Source organism: Physeter macrocephalus, chromosome 2 (genome assembly GCF_002837175.3).
Source record: "Physeter macrocephalus isolate SW-GA chromosome 2, ASM283717v5, whole genome shotgun sequence".
NCBI classification, from domain to species: domain Eukaryota; kingdom Metazoa; phylum Chordata; class Mammalia; order Artiodactyla; family Physeteridae; genus Physeter; species Physeter macrocephalus.
Window position 1 is genome coordinate 22,023,379 of NC_041215.1, and position 22,180 is coordinate 22,045,558.

The window sequence follows — 22,180 nt, forward strand, 5'->3', positions numbered from 1 at the left end:
GCGCCTGTTCATTTCCTGAGCACTTATTGTGTGCCAGTCTCTGCAGGCCCCAAGACGGGCTCTGTCCCTACACAACCTAGCAAGGGAAACAAATAATGAGTACAACAACCCAAGAAGAAACACAATCATGTCAAAACAAAACACAAACGAAACAAACTCTGATAGGACCTAGAAAGAGAGAGAATAGGTTGCAGTGTTTGAGAATTACAGGGTGGAGTGGGTGAGCACTGCTTAGAGGGGTGGCCGGGAAGGGCCTTTCTGAGGAGACGACATCTGAGGTGAGACCTGAATGATGAGAAGCAAGGGAACAGCATTCCAGGTAAAGGGAGCAGGAAGTGCAAAGGCCCTGGGGCAGGACTGTACCAGGTGAGCAGGAGGAGCAGCGAGGCGGAGCCTGTGTAGCTGGAGCAGAGTGAATGAGGGTGAAAGTGAAGGGAGTTGTGATCAGGGAAGGGAGGGTGGGGAGGGGGTTTGTGCAGGGCCTTGTGGGAAGAGGGAGGAGTTTGGATTTTATCTTGATGGCAATAGGGAGCCATCAAATACCCACTCCCTCTAACACACAGACACACTCATATCTTTATCGTCAGGATCTCTCTTCCCCTCCCTTCCCATGGCTGCCCATCTTTATCCTCCAGGTCTCATCTCCAACATTACCTCCTCCAAGAGGTCTCTCCCAGACACCCCAGATAAGTAGATTCCCTCTGCTGTCTCTATAACTGCCCCCTAAACTCCTCTTTGTATGCACACAGAATTCCATAATTTCCAAGCTGTGATCTTGCTTTATCCCCTGAACTCAGAGAAGGCAGGAATCTGTTCTCCATCCACCCTGGTGCCTGGAAGGATGCCTGGCATACCATAGATGCTCAATAAATTTGATAGGGCTTTTGTACGCTTCTGCCTACTCCCCTAATGACACAGGGGCAGCTATTAACACGAGGCCAGGGATTTTCTCTGTCTGCTTCCCTGCTGAGCTCCAGTGCCTAGAACAGTGTCTGGTCCACAGTAGGCTGTCAACACGTGTTTGCTGATTGACTTAACAAACAACCCTGAAGTGTCTCAGAAGCATGATGGGAATAAGAATGTCCCACCTCCTACCTCACTGGATATCTGTGGTCTGCGATGGGAGATGGAGCCCCTGCCCTCAGAGAGACCTCAGCCTGATGGCAGAGATTCGTTTTCATCCTCCTTGGGACATGTGCTTTCTAGGAGCCCATCGTCTGCGAGGGGAGACAGCCCAGTCTGCTGGTGATGGCCACCGGAACCCAACACCCAGCTCCGGGAGTCTACTTTGTGCCAGGCCAGGCTGAGGGCTGTTCATGTGCCGTGTCCTTTAAAAATAGCCCCTGTCTCTGCCATTTTACAGATGCAAATACTGAGGCCAGGAAAAGGCAAGGGCCTAGCTCTGCCCTCCAGCCCCATCCCTCACCTGGTCCCTTTCTGGGTTTCCCAGCCAGCAGGTTTCCCAGCCAGCACTCCGCAGGCTGCTTCCTCCTGACCCTTGTCTTAGCCCACTTCCTCAGAAAGGCCATTTCTGGCCTCCAACTGCCCCCTTCCCCACCAAGCTACTCCCACAGTGGGCCACTAAGTATTTATTGGGCTTTTCTCTCATGGGCCCTCAGGGAGGGCGAGGGGGCGACGTTTGCGGGGCTGGACGCGAGCCTCAGTTTCCCCGCTGATCCCTGGTGGAAGGGAGGGGGTGGTCCCAAGGCCGCGGCCGCGGTCGCGGGGGTGCACGGGGCGGGTGGGCCGGGGGGCGGCGGCGCCACCTTAAGGCGGCTCTGCCCGCGGCTCCCGGCCGAGCCCCGCCGGAGGGAGGCGGCTCTGCGCGGGGCCCGTCGCCCGCGCCTCTGAAACCGGCCGCTGCTCGCCCGACCTTCTGCGCCGGCCTCGCGCCCCCCGCCCGGCAGGGCCCTCGGCGCCCCTCGGTTCCCGCGACTCCGCACGCTCGCTCCGGGGGCGGGGGACTCCGGGGTCCCCTGCCCCACGCCGCTGCCCCCTTCTTTCTCGGGCAGCCCCCCACCCCAGCCTCTCTCCCATCCCGCCGCCGCCTCTCCGCCCCCCGTCCCCATATCGTCAAGCTCAGGCGGCGTGGGAGGGGGGGTCCTCCCGAATCGACAGGATGTACCCCCAGGGAAGGCACCCGGTGAGTGGGGGGCCGGGCTGCGGGGGGTAGGGGGTGTCGCGCGTCCGGGAACTCAGACCCCGGCTTCCCACCCCCAGACCCCGCTTCAGTCCGGCCAGCCCTTCAAGTTCTCAATCTTGGAGATCTGCGACCGCATCAAAGAAGAATTCCAGTTTCTTCAGGCTCAGTACCACAGGTGAGGGGGGGCGGGGGCGGGGGGGCCCCGGGATCTCACCCGGGGGCGCACCTGTGGGCGAAGGGCGGGGCCCACTGGGGCGAAGGGGCGGGGCCTCCAGCGTGCAGCGAGGAGGGAGGGGCCCCAGGGGCGTGGGGAGGGAGGGCTTCCAGGTAGAATCGGAGGTGAGGAGGACGGATGGTCCAGTGCTGGGACATTTTGAGCCTGGGAAGGGATGGGGTGGGCATGGGGGCGGGAGGTGGGGGGTGTGTGTGAGAAAGTGGGGCGGGGGAGAGCCAATCCCATCGCTTTGGAAACTGGCCCAGAAGGGGTCCGTGGGTGTCCCTGCTGGGGGGGGGCAGGGAGAGTGGGATCCTGATGCCCCATCTCCTTCCCAGCCTCAAGCTGGAGTGTGAGAAGTTGGCCAGTGAGAAGACAGAAATGCAGCGACATTATGTCATGGTAAGGCGGGTTGTCAAAACGGGGCGGGGGGTGGGGTGGAGAGTGGGGAAGAGGGCTTGGCTGTGAGTGGAAACACGTGGGGGGTGTGAACCCCGACTCCAGTACCACTCTGGGGCAAGTCCCTGGCCTGCTCTGGGCCTCATTTTCCCTCATTTGTAAAGTGGGCTGCTTGGGATTCCAGACTGTCTCCCAGGGCCCTCCCAGCTCTTAAGAACAATAAGGCAAGGATGCCCACTCTCCTCTTGAGCATCTCTGAGGGGCTAGGGTATCTGGGTACTGCCCCCCTCCCCCACTCCCCTGGGGAGAATGGAGGGGGTTTCTGCTTTTTTCTCTGGGCTCCCCCTCTGGGCCCCCAAGGAGCTGGGAGGCTCTGGGTCCTGCTGTGATCCCCCCCAGTCTGGGGCCTGTTGGAAGACCCAGCGTCACCCAGAGCAGCTGGACATCCATGGGCACGGTGGACATTGCCAGACAGCTTTTCCTTTGCAGTACTATGAAATGTCCTACGGGCTCAACATTGAAATGCATAAGCAGGTAACTGTGTGTTGGGGGTAAGGGTGTCCGGTGGCGGCGGCGGGGGCGGGTCTGGAAGTTGTGAGAGGGACCCAGCGCTCCCTCCGCTACAGGGAACAGAGGTCTTATCCTGAAGTCTCTGGGATCAGGGGGCCAGATTTCAGCCTCATGAAAGGAAAATGAACTTCTGGAGACCTTGTCTACGAGAGAGTCGGGCAGTGGACAGGGGCCAGGCGTCCCTGTCAAGGAAGGCTCATAGCAGAATCCAGCAGCCAGGTCAGCCAGTCTGGGGAGGGACTTCTGTCCCAGGAGGGGGACAAACGGACAGTCTTAGAGGTCCCTTTCAGATCGGCATGTCTGACATTTGGAGATGGATCCTGAGGGTCTGAGATGGACCCCAAGGTTCTGTTGCTGTTTTGAATGTTCTGAGATTAACCCTAATGATCTGAGGTTCTGAGATTGTCCTCAGCTTCTGAGTGTGATCTCAAGGTTCTGAGTTAGACCTGAAGGTTCTGCAATTGACTTCAGTTGCCCAAGATTAACCCCCAGATCCTGAGACTGAGCTCGAGATTTTCTGATGGTTTCTAAGGGCAGGCGAGGATTCTACCACCCATGCACCCTGATGTTTTCTAAGGGGATGAAAGGGACCCCGAGATTCTGAGGTTGAAGGAATCTTGGATTTTGTCCATCCAAATATTAGAATAAACGGGCAGAACCTAGGGTCTTTCTGGTGGGTGGGAAGAAGTAGGGGTACGCTGGGAGTGCCTGGGGGCGCCTGCCTTGGCGTGCTTTTCTGGGTCTCTGGGGGCTCTGCTGCATCTGGTGTAGGTGGCGGGGGGCTTGTCTGCCTGGAGCATGATGTGGTCCCATGGGTGCATGAGATAGACCCCCTTATAGGATGGAGAGTAAGGGATAGGGTGCCGGCCCTAGGAGCCTTCATTCCACCCTCCTGGTAGCAGATGGAAGACACAAACCTCACCCAGATACACACAGCACGCAGCACTCCTGAGGCAGAGGCAAAGCACAGGCTGACAAAACACCCCCTTACCCACCCACATGCTTCCCCTATGTTCAGCCTCTATGGGGCGTCCCTGGCCCAGCCCCAGTCCCAGATGAAACCTGCAAGTAAAACCACACTCTTTGTATCCTATCTCTATCCTCTGACACCAAATATTTCGTTTTTGACACACCAACCAGTTCTCCAACTCTGACACCAGCTGGGTGTCCTACACTTCAGCTCAATCCTAACACACTACCTAGAGTCAGTGTAGACCCCACAGGTTCAGGGATCAGCCCCTCAGGACTGCCCCCACTTCAGATGCCTATCGCAAGTCCAGACCTCCTGGGCTTCTGACCCACCAGCTATACATCAAGGTTCCCGCGACCCACTCCTCGGTCTGATAATTTGCTGTAATGGCTCCCAGAACTTGGGAAAGCTCTTACTATCACCCTTTCATGATAAAGGATATAACTCAGGAACAGCCAGATGGAAGAGATACACAGGGAAAGGTATGGAGAAGGGCATGGAGATTCCGTGCCCGCTCCGGGCGCCCCCTCCCAGCACCTCCACGTGTCCACCCACCGGAAGCTCTGGAAACCAGAGCTATTCAGTTAGGGGTTTTTAGGGAGGCTTCATTACCTAGGCACGATTGATTTCATCACTGGCCATTGGTGATTGACTCAACCTCCAGTTCCTCTTGCCTCCAGGGAGCTCAGGAGTTGGGGGTGGGATTGAAAGTTCCATCCCTCTAATAAACTCACCTGCAGGTGAAAGGGGCTTATTGTGAATAACAAAAGATGCTCCTCTTGCCTCTACTACTCAGAAATCTCTAGGGGTTTAGGAGCTCTGTGCCAGGAACTGGGGCAAAGACCAAATGTATATTTCTTTCTTTCTTTTTTTTTAAACTTTTTATTTTATATTGGACTATAGTTGATTAACAATGTTGTGTTCATTTCAGGTGTATAACAAAGTGATTCAGTTATACAATGTGCATGTATCTATTCTTTTTCAAATTCGTTTCCCCCAAATGTATATTTCTTGTATCACAGCCTCACACCCCTGAGTGTGGTGCTCTGGGATTGCCCCTGACTACAGCCCCAGGGCGCAGGCGTGACCCAGAGAGGGGCCGTGCCCGAGAGAGACCTGGGCCCAGCCAGGGCTCAAGCTCAAAGCTCCTCGGGGTCCCAGTCTGCGCTGGGTGGCTGCGCAGCTGCTTTCTGGAAAACTCAATGTTGAGTGGGTCTGGCAGGTGGTGTATCTGTCTGTCCTGTCTTCTGGCTCAAGGCTGCCCTGGACATCAGGTGGACGGTGTCCTCGCCAGGCTCTCAGTCTATCCCGGAGCCGTGCCCCACGCTTGCACCTGCGGGTGACAGGCCCCTCACCTCAAGCTTTGCAAAAGCTTGTTATGCCGCGGAGTGGAGGTTCTGGATTGACAGCCTCCCCTCCAAGCCTCCTCCCCATTGCTTCCTGCCAGGCTGAGATTGTGAAGCGCCTCAGTGGTATCTGTGCTCAGATTATCCCCTTCCTGACGCAGGAGGTGAGTGGGCTTGGTGGGGGGATGGGGAGCGGAGCTGGAAGAAGGGTGGGGGAGGGGGTCTGGCTGGATGCCACAGGCACTGGTTCTGCTGGGTGGCCTGGGGGCCTGGGCACTGGCTGGGCTGGGGCCTTAGGGATGGAGGGGGGCTGTTGGCTGAGGGGGAGGAGGGGGGCTCAAGCCTACAGCCAGGCTGCCTCGGTCCAAATCCTGGCTGTGTGGCCTTGGGCTAGTGGCTTGCTCTCTCTGTGCCTCTGTCATGAAATTTAGAACAGTTGATACATACAAGGTGGTGAAGATGATGCTGTGTGCTTAGTAAACACCCAATAAAAATTAGTCCTTAGTACTTTGTCCCTACATTATGTTGAGTGAAATCAGCCAGTCACAGAAGGACAAATACTGTCTGATTCCTCTCACCTGAGGTCCCTAGAGTCATCATATCCATAGAGACAAGAAGTAGATGGTGGGGGCCAGGGGCTGGGGCAGGGGCTGGGGAGTCAGTGTTTCCTGGGGACAGAGTTTCCTTTTGGGAAGATGAGAAAGTTCTGGAGATGGATGCTGGGGCTGGTCGCAGGACAGTGTGAATGTACTTAATGCCGCTGAGCTGTGCACTTAAAGATGGTTAAAAGGGTAACTCTTACTTATTTGTAACGACAATAGTACAAAAAGGTGGAACAGGGCAGATAAAACAATAGAGTATGAGCACTTCATTGAAACTTAAAAAAATAAAGTTAGCCCTTGTGCGAATGCCCCAAGTTCTTCAGGACCTTTGCATCCCCTGTTCCTGCTTCCCCCTGGAGCATCCTGTCTCCAGAGAGACAAGAGGACGGATTCTGACACAGGGTGGATACAGGGGGCCCTCACTGTGTTGGGGACCAAAAAAGGGAAAGGTGCTCCTCTTGGTTTGGACCTCATTGAATCTGAGGTTTCTGGGCTCTTGGGATGCAGTGAGATTCTGTTTGGTCTCAGACTTAGAGATGGTGTCTGAAAGCCCAGGATGGGGACGAGGTGGCCCAGAGTGAGAAAGGCCAAAAACACAGGAAACAGGGTAAAAAGACTTTAGGAAGGAGTGAATTAAGACACATGTGTGCCCCAGCAAATTCCATGCTTCTAGACTAGGAGTCAGCAAAGTACAGCCCGAGGGCCAAGTTACCGGCCCTGCACTTGTTTTGTAAATAAAGTTTTATTGGCACACAGCCACGCCCACTCATGGCCTTATTGTCTGTGGCAGCTTTCCCCATAAAATGGCAGAGTTGAGGAGTTTCCACAGAGACCCTCTGGCCTGCAAAACTGAAAATATTGACTCTCTGGCCCTTTACAGTCAAAATGTACTGATCCCTGGCCTGGACACACTCTCACAGGCATGACCTGTACAGGAGCGCCTGGTTAGCATCCTGACACCTCCTTAGTTATGTCACACAGCCCAAATCCCCATCCTGGGTAGTTGCAGGTGCACAAGTGGCCTTAGAGCACACACAGGAGCAACCAGCCATGTGTGGCCATTTACATTTGTATTAATTTACATTTCTTTTTAAATGTGTTACATTAAATTTACATGTAAATTTCTATTAAATTAAATTAAAGGAGGCATTCCCTTCCCAGTTGCACCAGCCACATATCAAGTGCCCATGGCCACATGTGGCTTCTGTATCCAACAGTGCAGACTGAGGACATTTTATCACTGCAGGAAGGTGGGGAGAGCAAGGGAGGAGGATGGGATGAAGGTGGGGTGCACGGGGCCTCTAGAGGCTGCCAGTGTGTATTTTGTGACCTGGGTGGTTGGTACTCGGGTACTGATTCGTACAGTGGTTCTTTACTGGGGGTGACTCTGCCCCCAGGGGACACTGGGTGATGTTGGGGACATTTGTGGTCATCACCCGTGGGGGTGCTCCTGGCATCGAGTGAGTGGGGGCCAAGGATGCTGCTTCACACCCCACAGTGCCTGGGACGAACGCCCACAGAGGGTGACCCAGCCCCCATGTAAGCAGTGCCGAGGGAGGGACCCTGATGTATAAACCCCGATTTCTAATTATTAGTTTGAACTGCACTTAAATGCTTTGTTTCTTTGTCTGTCTGTTTCATGATTTTGAAAGGAAAGGGAGAGAGGGAGAGAAAGAAACTACAAAGAGCAAGCGAGAAAAGGGACTTCCCTGGCGGTCCAGTGGTTAGGACTCCACGCTCCCATGGCAGGGGGCACGGGTTCGATCCCTGGTCAGGGAACTAAGATCCCGACGCCAAAAAAAAAAAAGTGAGAGAAGAAGAGGGGCCCCGGAGGGCATGGCCTGGGAGGTGGGGTTGCCGAGCAGATGGGGGGCTCTCCTGAGCTTCCTCCCCCCACCCACCCCCAGCACCAACAGCAGGTCCTGCAGGCCGTGGAGCGGGCCAAGCAGGTGACGGTGGGGGAGCTGAACAGCCTCATTGGCGTGAGTCTTCCGGCCCCCGCCCCGCCGTGGGTGGTGAAGCTGGGGGTGCCGGGTGGGCAGCTGGCCTGGGCTCTGGCCGCCCTGGAGACCCCAAGGGTGCCCCTTCTGCCTGGACCCTGCCTGTCCCGGCGCTCTCTCCGTAGCCTCTTGACGGGGGTGGGGGTGGGGGTGTGTGGGGGGCACGGCCGGGGCCCCGCCCCCGCCCGCCCCTGGCCCACCCCCCTCCTCTCTAGCAGCAGCAGCTCCAGCCGCTGTCCCACCACGCCCCCCCTGTGCCCCTCACCCCTCGTCCGGCTGGGCTGGTGGGCGGCAGTGCCACGGGGCTGCTGGCCCTGTCGGGAGCCCTGGCCGCCCAGGCTCAGCTGGCCGCGATCGCCAAGGAGGACCGGGCAGGCGTGGAGGCCGAGGGGTCCAGAGGTGAGTGGACATCACCAGATGCCGCGGGCTGGGGGCACGCAGGGGCCCAAGGAGAGGATAGCAGGACCATCAAACTCACCAAAGGGGCTGCAGGGTCGCGGGTTCAACTCTATTCCCAGTGGGCTGTGTGTCCTTGGGCAAGTTCTGTCCCTCTCTGGGCGTCTATCTGGGTACAGGGAAGGGATTGTCCACCCCTTGCGAGGGTGCTGGAAGGAGAAGGGGGGTTCTGAGCTGGGAACGGGGCTTTATACACTGTTCTCTGGCACGGTGGGATACAGATCCCTCACTCTTTTTCCTTCTCTCTCTTCACCACGCCCCCGCCTGCCAGTGGAGAGAGCCCCAAGCAGGGTAAGTTGAGGGGCATGGGGGATTTGCCCTCTTATCTAACATTTGCTTTGTCTTCACATGTGGCTGAAGCTGCTTGTTCTGAGCTGATAGGGGCCTCAGAAGGAGACCGCATCCTGCTTTCACACTGTGTAGCCAATTTTTTTTTGGTGGGGGGGATGGCCATAAGACTAGAGTTTTATTTATTTAAAATTTTCCATCTCTAGCGAGTTTTTGCAATTGAATAAATGAATGGGTGCCTGGGTGGTATACCATCCATCCCTCCGTCATTAATTTATCCCTCATCCACTCCATTTTATCATATACAAGAGTGCTGACCAATAGAAATATCATGTGAGCCCTGTAGGTAATTTTTAAAAAATTGTTTAATTTTGAAATCATTACAGATGCCCAGGAGGTTGCAAAGAAATGTACAAGGAGGTCACATGCACCCCTCACCCAATGATAACATCTTGCAAGACTAAAATACCATATCAAAGCCAGAAAACAGACATGGGTGCAACCCACAGGGCTTATTCCCACTTCACGGTTTTACATGCACTCGTGTGTGTGTGTGTGTGTGTGTGTGTGTGTGTGTGTGTGTTTATGCAGTTTCAGTCACACGTTTAGCTTTGTGTAAACATCACTGTAAATTTTCTAGTAGGCACATTAAAAAAGTTAATCAGGTGAAATGAATTTCAATAGTAAATTTTATTTAACACAATGCATCTAAAATATTTCAACCTGTAATCAACATAAAACAGTCTGTTTTTTTGGTGGTTTTTTTTGGAGCAGAGAAAGGTTTATTGCAGGGTCATGCAAGGAGACCTGCAAGGTTGGTTCATGCACCCCACAAAACCCAAACTGCCAACATAAAACAGTTTTAATGGGATCTTTTCCGTTCTTTTTATTGTACTACGTCTCCAAGATCCGAATGCATTTTGCACTTAGAGCTCATCTCAGTTCACGCTAGTGTCCCCCCCAGGGGACCCTGGGCGGTGTCTGGGGGACTTTATGGTTGTCATGACCCCACTGAGTCTGCCCTTGGAAGGTCCCTTTTCCCAGATGGGAAGCTTGAGGCACAGATCCTAATAACAGTGATGGGGATCCTTGGTTTTGGCTGGACCAGGACGCAGTCTGGGGCCCTGTGTCTCTGCAGAGTGCCTCCCCCTCACCTCCAGAGAGTGTGGCGGAAGAGGAGCGACCCAGCGGCCCGGGTGGCAATGGGAAGCAGAGAGCCGAGGAGAAGGATCTGTTGGGACCTTATGTGAGTGGGGGGCACACATGGACTGGGGTGGGCAGACAGTGTGGGAGGCGGCCCAGCCTGAGAGATGGATTGCCCCTGTGGGTCGAGAGCTGGGAAGGAGGTAAGGATGCCTCCTGGTCTCTGGCTCTTCCCCCACTGCACAGAGGAGTAAAGTGAGGCCACACAGCACCTCTTGGGCACTCAGCTCCATCTCCTCCATCCTCCTCCATTGAAGGATTCCCCCCTCCCCCTGGCCTCCCTTGTACTTGAGCAAATGAACCAAGCCACAGAATCCCAGTCAAACCCTCCTGAAGAGATGTAAGGGGCGTGGAGGCAGGAGCATGGCCAGGGTGAGCTCTCTCCCCCATGTCCCCCCAGGAGAGTGATGAGGACAAGAGCGATTACAACCTGGTGGTGGACGAGGTGAGTCGGGGTCCAGCCTCCTCCCACTCTGACCTCAGGACTAGGAGGTCTGGGCACAGAGCAGGCAGTGGGTTATCTGGGGAGTTGGGGAACCCAGAGGGAGTGGGTGTCCTGGTGTTCCCCTTTCTATGGGATGGCTGGGATGGGGATGGCATGGGGCCAGGGGAAGTAGGAGAAACTGGGGCACCCCAGGCTGACCTCCTCTCCATAGCACAGGTGGGGAAACTGAGACCCAGAGAACCCTGGATGTGGGCAACAGAAGCGGCTTCAAGCCCTGGCTCACCATGTCACTTTGGGGGAGTGACACCCCCTTCCGCGGCCTCACTTTTCCCCATCTGTTCAATGGGGAAAAACAAAACCAAGCCCATATATAGTCCTTGCTATGTGCGCTTATGTCATTTAACCCATTTTACGGATGAGTCCACTGAGGCTCAGGGAGGTTTCATAATCCTCCCAAGGTGGGTCCTAGGTGCCCAGTCTAGAGGTTGGGGTAGGACACGGGCAGGGTATAGAGAGGGCCTCTCCTTCCCCTGCCACTTCACTCCGCGCCCCCCCCCCCCACTCATCATCACCTCCTCCAACCCAGGACCAACCCTCCGAGCCCCCCAGCCCAGCAACCACCCCATGTGGAAAGGCACCCATCTGCATCCCTGCCCGTCGGGACCTGGTGGACAGTCCAGCCTCCTTGGCCTCCAGCCTTGGCTCACCGCTCCCCAGAACCAAGGAGCTCGTCTTGGTAAGGAGTAGGGGAAGCCTTGAAACTCATTTTATTCATCCTGGGGACCTGGAAACATTCTACCACATTAGATGTGGGGTGATGAGAAATGAAACAGGCTGTTGTGGTCCAGGATTCCCTTCGTGATTATTTTGCTGCCTTCCTAAAAACCACCTCTACATTAGTCCAGTAATTTTTCCTAAGTGGACTCATTCTATGGAACCTCAGTAAATCTGAAAAGGCAACTTTGTAAATAATAGTAAAAGGCAGCTCACCATCTTATGTGGAAACCAAGTATCTCTTGCAATAAATAGGAAATCAGTGAAAATAAACACAGTGAAACTATAGAATTGCTGGCTTGGCCAGGCTGATTCCAGCTCTGGGAGTGTTAAGGCCTTGGGGACACATCAGCCCTAACCTGAGATGTGGTCCCTGCAAGAAAAGATGATCCATATCAGAACAGCTCTCTCCCTGGGCCTCCTGATGTTTAATGCCAGCTGTATGGACCACCTAAAAGCACTCCCCCAGGCATTCTCAATTCAGCTCCTTTTGTCCCTGCCCCCAAATCTTCCCCAGACCCCTGCCCTGCCCTTACCAGGGAGACTGTGTCGGTTTCTAGGCCTCCCCTCCCAGCAGGTTGCTATGGCAACCGCCAAGGTTGGGGCTCCCATCGCATCTCTTGTGCCCTCCTCCCACTCCAAGGAGACAAAGAGGGGGAGGGGCAGCGCTGTTCTAATGGAGAAGGCCCCCCTGGTCCCCACGTTGGCACCGTCCACTCCCTGTCGTGGGTGTGTGAGTTTGGCTATCACAAAATGTGTGACCTTGTAAAGGAAAGATAGGGTGCAACCCACACAAGACGAGGATGTGAAGTTTCTTGAAAGGCAAAGGAAGCGATGGCAGAAAGCCGAGACAGAGCTTGTTCCTCCGTGAAGGAGGTCCGGCTTCCCCTCTCCTCCAGGGTCCTCGTGGGGAGGGACAGCAGTGGGGGAGCTCCTCGTGGGGAGTCAGAGGGTGCCCAGCAGTACTGGGTGAGGGTCTTGCATCTGGGAGCATACTGTGGTCTCCTACTTCGAGAGCCCCATCCTAGAGTTTGTTCCTTGGCCCTAAAGGATGCGACAGCCTCTAACTTTGTGCATCGCCTTCTCTCGTGATCCCTGTGCGCCCACCGTGCCCCAGATGTAGGAATGTTCACCCCATCCCTTACCCTGTGGTTGCCCTGTGTACCTTATCACAGGCAGGCGCAGTTCTCCCAAGATTGCCTGGGTTCCCGTGGGCACGCACGTGTGTGCACCCCGTGGGGTGGACGCTCAGGTGTCCGCCTGGTGTTCTGATGCGTGCAGATGCTCACACGGGCCCCATGCTCAGGAGGTCGGCTGCGGGGCCCGCGCCCCTGGTGTGTGTGTCCCTGCATGAGCCCTGGCCTGCTCCAGGTGTACTCCCCCCTCCCACTCACCTTCTGCCCAGATCCTTGGGTTGCAAGGCACCAGGTGACTGGGGGTGTTCAGTCCTGCCCTCTCTCCCCCAGAACGATCTTCCTGCCGGCACCCCTGCCTCCAAGTCTGGCGACTCCTCCCCGCCCCAGGACGCGTCCACCCCTGGGCCCAGCTCCGCCAGTCACCTCCGCCAGCTCGCGGCCAAGCCAGCACCTTCCACGGACAGTACTGGTGAGCACCTGCTGCTGCCTGCCAGGACAGGCCTCCTTTCCGGGGAGTTCTAAAAAAATGGTGGGGGGTGGGGGAGGCAGGACGTGTGGATTCCACCTGGGGCATTGCCTTGCCCTTTCCATGACTCAGAATAGACACTGCCTCACTCTGGGCCTCTGTTTCTTCATTGTCTTGGCTTGATGGGTGGAGAAACTGAGGCCCAGAGAGGGGAAGTGACTTGCTCTGGGGCTTCAGCCCAGTGCTGGAGAGACAAGCTTTGGAGTTAGACAGGCTTGGGTTTCAGGCCAGCTTTGGACACTCACCAGCTGTGTGACCTCCGGCAAGTGATCAACCTCTCTGAGCCTCACTTTCCCCATCATTAATATGGGGATGACAGTGCTCCTCTTTTCTGTCTTACGGCCGGGCTCTGGCTGGTTCTGGAGTCCCAGAAAGAAACTAGCCCTGGAACTTGCCTTCAGGGAGCTCCCAGGTGGTGGGGGAGGAGACCCAGACCCCAAAATTCCCAGCTCTGTGTGATCAGGGCTGGGGTAGAGGAAGGGACCCAAGATGGGCCAGGTTGGAGGCAAGGGGTGGAGTGGGGAGGCTCAAGGAGGTTCCTGAGGTGTTGCTGGACATTGAGTCTGGGTTTTGAAGGATGAGTAAGAGTTCAACAACTGAAAAAGGAAAAGGAAAGGCTTGTTGGCCAGAGGGAACAGCATCTGTAAATGTCTGGAGATAGGACAGGGTATGGTGGATGCTGGGCCAGAGCATGAGAGCCCTGGAGCTCCCCCAAGGCAGTGGAAGGCAGGATCTGGATCCAACGTGTCTGAAGATCTGTCTTTGTCTCTTCTCTCTCAGCCCTGAGGAGTCCCCTGACCCTGTCCAGTCCCTTCACCACATCCTTCAGCCTGGGCTCCCACAGCGCCCTTAATGGGGACCTCTCTGTGCCCAGCTCCTACGTCAGCCTCCACCTGTCCCCCCAGGTCAGCGGCTCTGTGATGTATGGACGCTCCCCCATGGTGAGTCCTCAGGGTGGGAGATGTCAGGAGGGAGGTGTGAGCAGGGCCCAGGGGCTGGGAGCTGGGAGGAGAAACCAGGTACACACAGAAAGACCAGGGAATTGGGAAAGGGAGGAAAGTCCTGGCCTGGCAAGTGCATGTGGGAAGACGATCTGAGGGTCTCAGTAGCCACACAAGCTTAATACAAATAAGCACCTGTGACTGTGGAAAAAGCAACTGTGATTATGTTGCGTTAAGAGAACCAGAGAACCTCAGCCGTAGGATGTGAGGGTCCCCTTCAGCCTGGTGTACAGTTGTTTGCCCTGATTTTTAAGGGACTTTGGTGATTCTGGTAGATTGTAGAGGAAGGACTCCCCCAGGGAGAGGACTGGAAGTGATGTACCATGGGAAAGAGTTGAAGGAGAGGCATGAGACTCCTGAGCTGGTGCAGGGGGAGGAGACAGGGTCTGCGTGGGCCCCAGAGGGCAGTACTGGGACGGATGCTTGCTAGAGTGAGCCATCCTGAAGTGGGTGTAGATGCCTCCAGAGGGAATAAAATGCCTGTCATTGGAGTTATTCAAGGCCTGAGGCTGGGTGGGCACTTGCAAAGGGTGTTGTAGAACAGGGGTCAGCAGTGTTTTCTGTAAAGGGCCAGATGGTAAGTATTTTTGGCCTTGCAGACCAGTTGATCCCTATCACAACTACACAACTCTGCCTTCATAGCTCAAAAGCCACCATAGACAACATATACAGAAATGGGTGTGGCTGTGTGCCAATAAAACTTTATTTATGAAAACAAGCAGGGGGCCAGAGTTTGCTGACCCCTGTTCTGTGCATTGGACAGAAGATTCATCAGGATCCTTCCACCTCTGGGGCCATAGGATTCCCCAGCCAGAGACCTTGGGGTTCCCTCATGTGAAAGCCTCCACTTTCCCATCTGTAGGATGGGTAAAGGAAAGGGCATCTCCCCTTTCTTGAGGAGGGGCTGATAAATTGGAGGGGGTGTCCTCTGATAGACAGAGAGGAATATGGCAAGTGAGCATGGGAGAGGGCAGTTGTGGTTTTGAGTCATCCGCCCATGACACCCCCGTCGGCGTTTTGGCAGATGGCATTTGAGTCTCATCCACATCTCCGAGGGTCGTCCATCTCTTCCTCCCTGCCCACCATCCCTGGGGGAAAGCCGTGAGTACCAGGGTGGGGCTCCCTGCCTCCTCTCAGGTGCTTACATTGTGGGGTGGGTGTTGGGCTTCCCTGCTGCCTTTCCAGAAAGTCTCTTCTGTAAGATAATCGGGGCTGCCGGAGTTGCTCTCTGGAGAGAAGGTTATGTAATAAGCAAAGCCTACACTAGTGGTTCTCAGCAGGCGGTAGATTTTGTGATTCCTTACCGCCCCCCCCCCCCACCAACCGCAGGACATTTAGTGATGTCTGGTGATATTTTTGGTTGTCACACCCAAGTGCTTCTAGCCTCTAGTGGGTGGGGGCCAGGGATGCTACTCAACACCCTACAATGCACAGGACTGCCCCACCCCAGATAATGACCCGGCCCCAAGATCAGTAGAACTTTCTCCGTGGAACTTTCTGCTGTGACGGGAATGTTCTACACTTACAGCTGTCCAATCTGATTGCCATCAGCCATCTGTGGCTTTTGAGCACTTGAAATGTGGTCACTGTGACTGAGGAACTGAAATTTTAAATTTCTTTCAATTTAACTGGCCCTGTGGCTGGTGGCTGCTATTGGACTGCATTCTCTGGAGCTCACAAGGCATCTTCCTGGATCCTCTGTTCCACGGAGATTCACTAAGTGCTTGCTTACCATGCACCAGGCCACGGCCGGACCCCTTCCTCTTCAGTATCACGCTGACCTTTGATCCTGGGGCCCCGTCCCTAAACGCATGGGGGCACAGGCAGGTGGGTGAGGGTGGGGAGGGTCCCGGCTCCCCGTGCGTCATGCCCCACCTCCCGTCCAGGGCGTACTCCTTCCATGTGTCTGCGGACGGGCAGATGCAGCCGGTGCCCTTCCCTTCTGACGCGCTGGTGGGCGCCGGCATCCCGCGGCACGCGCGGCAGCTGCACACGCTGGCGCACGGCGAGGTGGTCTGCGCGGTCACCATCAGCGGCACCACGCAGCATGTGTACACGGGCGGCAAGGGCTGTGTGAAGGTGTGGGACGTGGGCCAGCCGGGCGCCAAGACGCCAGTGGCCCAGCTGGACTGCCTGGTGAGGGCGGGGCGGAGCTTGCAGGCCAGCGGGGCGGGGCTTATAGGCCGACCCGGGTGGACCTTACAGGCCACCTAGGGGTGGGGCTATAGGCCAATGGGTGGAGTTTATTGGCCAACCAGGGTGGGGCTTGCCGGCCAATTTGGGGCAGAGCTCTTAGGGCACCCACAGGTGGAGATTATAGCCCAACAGGGTTGGGGCTTATGGGCCAGTGGGGTGGAGCTTATGGGCCAACCAGGGGCAGGATTTATAGGCCGATGAGGGTGGAACCTACAGTTCAACAGGATTGGAGATTAAGGCCAATAGGGTGGAGCTTATAGGCCAACCAGGGGCAGAGCTTACAGGCCAACTGGGGTGGTTTATTCAGCTGGGCTCTGGCAGGCATGGCTGAGGGTACTACCCCACGCCCTTGCTTCTCTCCCCTCCCAGAACCGGGACAACTACATTCGTTCCTGCAAGCTGCTGCCGGACGGCCGGAGTCTGATAGTGGGTGGTGAGGCCAGCACCTTGTCCATCTGGGATCTGGCAGCCCCCACCCCTCGCATCAAGGCGGAGCTGACCTCCTCGGCGCCCGCCTGCTATGCCCTGGCCGTCAGCCCCGACGCCAAGGTCTGCTTTTCCTGCTGCAGCGACGGCAACATCGTGGTCTGGGACCTGCAGAACCAGACCATGGTCAGGTGGGTGGCCAGTGCCCTGTAACCTCGGGCAAGCCCCTGCCGTCTCCCCTTTGTGCTGTGGGAGTGACCTGGGAGGATGCTGGAACAGCACCACCTCCAGGATGGACACCTGGGCCCTCCTCCCTCCAGGCAATTCCAGGGCCACACGGATGGGGCCAGCTGCATCGACATTTCTGATTACGGCACTCGGCTCTGGACAGGGGGCCTAGACAACACCGTGCGCTGCTGGGACCTGCGGGAGGGCCGCCAGCTGCAGCAGCATGACTTCAGCTCCCAGGTGCCGCAGGGGATCTGGCAGAAGGGGGACACAAGCTCCAGGAATCCGGCCTCCCTTCCTCTCCCCCTGAGGCACCCACTTCCAGATGCCGGGCAGGACCAACTACCTGCTCTCTTTGTCCATCTTTCTTGTCCTTGAGACAAATCCACAGACCTTCCTCTTTAATTCTTCAAAGACAGCACAGGGAAGCCCAAAGGAGCTGATTCGTATCAAGCTGTGGGGCTACTAAGACCCTCAGATCATCTTCCCAGATGCTCTTGCCAAGCCATTCCTCTGTTCCTTTGTCTCTTGTGTAGCTGGTTTCTCCTCCCAGCCTTCAACCCCTTGACCCTACTGAGAGCTCCTGACCACCGCCTCCCACCAGGACTCATCGTGGGGGAGCTGCTGACCCTAGGGGACAGATAGGAGCCGGACACAGAGAGGTCTCTATTGGGGGTGCTGTGGAAGGCCAGATTGAAGGATGTGGTGAAGGGGTTGGACAGAATCATGGGGCTCCCGAGGGCTGAGCAAAGAGTCAAAGACAGGTCTCCAGATACCCTGGACCCAGATCCTGTCTCCCTTTGCCTTGGGGGCAGGTTGTGAGCTCCTTGGCCTGTTCTTTAAGAGCTCTGTGTTCTAGTCTCACACACACCATGCCATGTGATACCTCTGGACTTCCCCACTTATAGTTCCCTCTGGCTGACATGCCTTTCCTTTCCTTTCTCCCATTGGTAAACTCCCACACATCCTTCAAAACCCATCCCCAATTTGCCCCCTCCTTGAAATCTGGTGGGCACTAGCCCCCGAACTCTTTCTTTTTTTACCTTCTCTTTAGCTTGAAGCTTCCTTTGATAGGGAAATCAGGGGTGCAGTTGGGTATAGTTGTCCATCCCGTGTCCCCAAAATTTAGATGGGTGGCATACATATCTGGTGATCCCATGGTGAATATCTCCCATCCCACCGGGCCCTTCTTTATACAGGAACACTTCTGTATGGCCAGGAACATGTGAAACCTTCCGGGCTTTGCTGTGAATTTATGGTTCTTTCCACACATGTCTCATTTGTCAGTAAGACTTTGAGAGGCTTAGGATGGGTGAGGGTCTTACGCCTCTCTGTGCGGTGCTGGGCATGGGGCACAGACTTATGAAGCCACCGCGTACTTTCAAATCAAAGTCAAAATTGGTGTTGGCAAGTGGGGAATGTTCCAAGTTGGGAGTCAGAAGGCCTGGTCTTTGATGGACTTGCTATGTGACCTTGAGCTGGATGTGGCCTCAGCTTCCCTTCCACCATCTGCTAAAGGGGAGCTACTGTCCTTGCTGGCTTTGCCCCCTCCCTCCCTCCCTCCCAGAGCTGTTGTGCGTTCAGAGCAGATAATGGATATGAGGCCCCAGGGTTCCGTGTAATTCTGATTAATATTAATGATTCAACACGCAGTTGCCTGCTGTGCTCCAGGCCCAGGGCCAGCTGCTTCTCCACGCGGGAGCTGCAGCGGGAGAGTTGGACATCTCCCCTCCCCGCCCTGGCCCCCCAGCTCTGGGCATCCCCCCCACATCCCAAGGGGTTTTTCATTTCCTGTCTTCCCTCTTCACCCCCAGATTTTTTCCCTGGGCCACTGCCCCAACCAGGACTGGCTGGCGGTTGGCATGGAGAGCAGCAACGTGGAGATCCTGCACGTCCGAAAGCCCGAGAAATACCAGCTGCATCTTCACGAGAGCTGTGTGCTCTCCCTCAAATTTGCCTCCTGTGGTGTGTGTCTGCCGGTCTGGGGTGGGGACTCCGGGGCGCTGGGGCAGGGTTGCCAAAACACAACCACAACAAAAAAAACCCACGACGGAAAAAGAGGATCCCTGGTTTAATTTGAATCTTAGGTAAACAACAATCGTTCCTTACTTGTCCCGTTCTAAGTATTGCATGGGGGACATACTCTAAAGGACAAAGAATTTGTTAGCATAAGTAAGTAGATCCCAAGTATTTTGTGGGACATACTTACACTAAACAACACATAATTTATTAGCATAAGTATGTCCCCCAAATACATGGGACATACTTATACTAAAAAGCAACTAATGTGTTAGTGCAGATATATCTCAAATAGTGCATGGGATATACTTAACACTAAATTTTTTTTTTTTTTAGTATAGATATGTCCCAAGTATTTCATGGAACTTACGTATACTTAAAAAAAACCCCAAACAAACAGATAATGTACTATATGGGACCCACCGGTACTAAAAATGATGTGTGGTTGATCTCGGATTCACATGTAACCGGGCACCCTGTTTTTATCTGGCAACATTCTCCTGGGGCTCCCCCTTCTTGAAGGCCAGTTGGAGCCCTTTGAGGCCTTGGCTTCAGTATCTGGAATGTGGGGGGGAAGCTCGAGCATCAGCTAAGGGGCCCCCTGTCCCCCAGAGATGGGCAGAGGTGTGAGAAAAGGAGCGGGAAGAGAGGCCAGACCAGGCTGCCCCGCGTCTGCCCGCAGCCCCCAGCCCTGGCTTCCTCCAGTCTGCCCCGCTCCTGAACTCCCTGCCCTCCTTCCCCCAGGGCGGTGGTTCGTGAGCACGGGCAAAGACAACCTGCTCAATGCCTGGAGGACGCCGTATGGAGCCAGCATCTTCCAGGTACTTCCTGTCTGAGGTCCCCAGCCTCGCAGGACACCCGGTACCTGGGGACCCAGTGGGGATTGAACAGGAAAGCGTCCCCACCAGCCACGAGCTACTAAAGCAGAGTGGTCAGCCCCGAGGGCCACATCTGTGCACAGCCAGTTTTTGTTTTTAATTGTGCTAAAATGTATATAAAAGTTGCCATTTTAACCATTTGTAAGCGCACAGCTCAGCGGCACTAAGCACATTCACACTGTCGCGCAGCCATCCCCACCATCCATCCCCAGAACTTTCTCCTCATCTTCCCAAACTGAAACTCTGTGCCCATCAAATACTGACTCTCCGTCCCCTCCCCCAGCCCCTGGCCCCCACCATCTACTTCCTGTCTCTGTGGATCTGATGACTCATACGAGGGATCACACAAGATTTATCCACTTTTGTCTGGCTTCTCTCACTGAGCATCATGTCCCCAGGGTCCATGAACATTGTAGCAGGTGTCAGAATCTCCTTCCCTTTTAAGGCTAATATTCCACTGTATGGATGGATCACATTGTGTTTATCCATCACCCGTCGATGGACACTAGGGTTGTTTCCACTTTTTGGCTGCTGTGAACGTTCACGTACAAGTTCTCGTGTGCATGAATGTTTTCATTTCTCCTGGGCAGATATCTTGGAGTGGAATTGCTGATAATCGTTTAATCTTTGGAGAAACTGCCAGACTGTTTTCCCAATTTTCTGTTCTCACTAGCAGTGTGTGAGAGTTCCAATTTCTCCCCATCCTCAACAACACTTGTTCTGTTGTCTTTCTTATAGCCATCCTGCTGGATGTGGAGTGGTTTTTACATTTTTTAAAGGGTTGTAAAAGCAAAAGGAGATGATGTAACACGGACTGATTTGGTCTCTGGACGTATGGCCAGAGCGCATTTGGACTTAAATGAGCTTTCAGGTCAAAGCCTAAAAATTTACTATTGGCCCCTTTACAGAAAAAGTTTGCAGAGCGCTGGTGTAGGTCATCTTGCTGTGAGCCTTAGCCCTCTGCTGTGCTGTGTGGCCTCATGCCTGGTGCACACCCTCTCTGAGCTTCCCAGGAAAGGGCAGTTCTCCTGTTCCAGAGAACCGAGGTCTCGCTCTTCCCAGGAGCATTGTCACCTGTCCAGAGGCTCAGCTCCAAAGGACCTTTCTCTGGAAAATGTGTCACCCTCCTTCCCTCCCTCCTGCTAGGCTCCCCACACTGGGCTCCCCTGAGTCCTGTCTTGGGCCCAGGCTGGACCACAGACTCACCCTTGTGGGCGGTCTCCTTGCCTCTTTGCTCTGAACTTGCAGGTGGTCAGGAGCACGAACCAGACTGTGCTGGCCTTGGCCGTGCCTCACTCCCTTCTCTCCCTCTTCCCCTCCCTGTCGACAGTCCAAGGAGTCATCCTCCGTGCTGAGCTGTGACATCTCCGGGAATAACAAGTACATCGTGACAGGCTCTGGAGACAAGAAGGCCACCGTGTACGAGGTGGTCTACTGAGACACCACTCATACTGCACCCCTGGCCCAACTCCTGAGGGAGGGGCATCCAGGACCCCCTCTCCAGTCCTACTCTGAGCACTAAATCTCATCTGCTCTCTGGCTGACCCCCTTACGTCCTTCCCTGCTGGATGTGGGACCAGATGTGCAGGGGGACTTTGGGGAAATAAATAAATGTATTTATCACAACCGCCTTTCTGTCTTGGGCTGAGGAGCCAGGAACCTTTGCTCTTTCTGGGCAGTCTTCCGGAGGGAAGGCCATTTGCTAGCTGTGTCATCCTCTTTTTCCTCACCTGGACACTGAAGGAATTCATTCCACATGAAATGCTGAGGGGTCAACCACAAGAAATGGGTGTTGTCTTGGGCCGTGCTGCTTCCATTGTGCCATGTAACAAACAGCCCCCAGATCTCAGTTGGTTGAAACAGTAGATGTTTATTTCTCACCCACGCCCGTGTGGCAGGTGGGGCTTGACTCCAAGCAGACACTCAGGGCTCCAGGTGGAGGTTTTACCACCTCAATGTGTAGCTTTTGAGGCCAATGTAGCAGGGGGGATGCTTTTACATCCTTGGCCCCAAAGCTTCACCTATCTGCTCTACTGCCAGCCTGTGGGACAGACTCACCCCACGACCCTGCCCACGTACAAAGCATTAGGGAATATGGTAGAGCACGAAGGTATTTGGGGTGCAGTCATGTTTCCTTTGAGACTCAGTGATAATTCCTAAGAGGCTGGCACACAATGCCCAGCCCAGTCCGGTGCTGAGCAGAGGTCACAGTCCTAGAGGAGGTGACAGCCAAGAGAAGAGCTAAAGGAGGAGAAACAGCCATTTGGAAGAGTGAGGGAAGGATGTGCTGGGAACAGAGGGAACAGCATGTGCGAAGGCTCAGAAGTAAAGACCTTGACCATTGTGGAAGTCAGGAGAGC

The 22,180-nt window shown here is 55.1% G+C and overlaps 1 protein-coding gene across 5 annotated transcripts; it reads left to right on the forward strand.

Moving 5' to 3' along the window:
• The first annotated feature begins 1,837 nt into the window (after window positions 1-1,837).
• On the forward strand, window positions 1,838-21,446 carry TLE2 (TLE family member 2, transcriptional corepressor). 5 transcript variants are annotated; one of them, XM_055081442.1, is made up of 21 exons: window positions 1,838-2,143; window positions 2,221-2,318; window positions 2,696-2,759; window positions 3,246-3,290; window positions 5,744-5,806; window positions 7,897-8,050; window positions 8,150-8,226; window positions 8,460-8,643; window positions 8,972-8,991; window positions 10,127-10,234; window positions 10,592-10,636; window positions 11,223-11,372; window positions 12,877-13,015; window positions 13,853-14,013; window positions 15,098-15,174; window positions 15,960-16,209; window positions 16,639-16,886; window positions 17,016-17,163; window positions 18,738-18,888; window positions 19,687-19,763; window positions 21,151-21,445. In XM_055081442.1, exons 1-21 carry the CDS (start codon window positions 2,120-2,122, stop codon window positions 21,256-21,258), a joined length of 2,391 nt encoding a protein of 796 aa, XP_054937417.1. In that variant the 5' UTR covers window positions 1,838-2,119; the 3' UTR covers window positions 21,259-21,445. The 5 variants fall into 5 exon arrangements, 4 of the variants coding, with proteins under 4 accessions (XP_054937417.1, XP_023990012.1, XP_023990011.1 ...); XM_024134244.3 differs by lacking the exon at window positions 7,897-8,050 and having other exon boundaries at window positions 8,152-8,226; window positions 21,151-21,446; XM_024134243.2 differs by lacking the exon at window positions 7,897-8,050 and having other exon boundaries at window positions 8,152-8,226; window positions 8,463-8,643; window positions 21,151-21,446.
• The last annotated feature ends 734 nt before the right edge of the window (window positions 21,447-22,180 follow it).

Coding starts and splice junctions, on each gene's coding strand:
- TLE2 (XM_055081442.1), top strand. CDS start 2,120: ATGTACCCCCAGGGAAGGCACCCG. Junction 2,144..2,220: donor ACCCCCAGGGAAGGCACCCG/GTGAGTGGGGGG, acceptor TCCCACCCCCAG/ACCCCGCTTCAGTCCGGCCA. Junction 8,992..10,126: donor TGGAGAGAGCCCCAAGCAGG/GTAAGTTGAGGG, acceptor GTGTCTCTGCAG/AGTGCCTCCCCCTCACCTCC.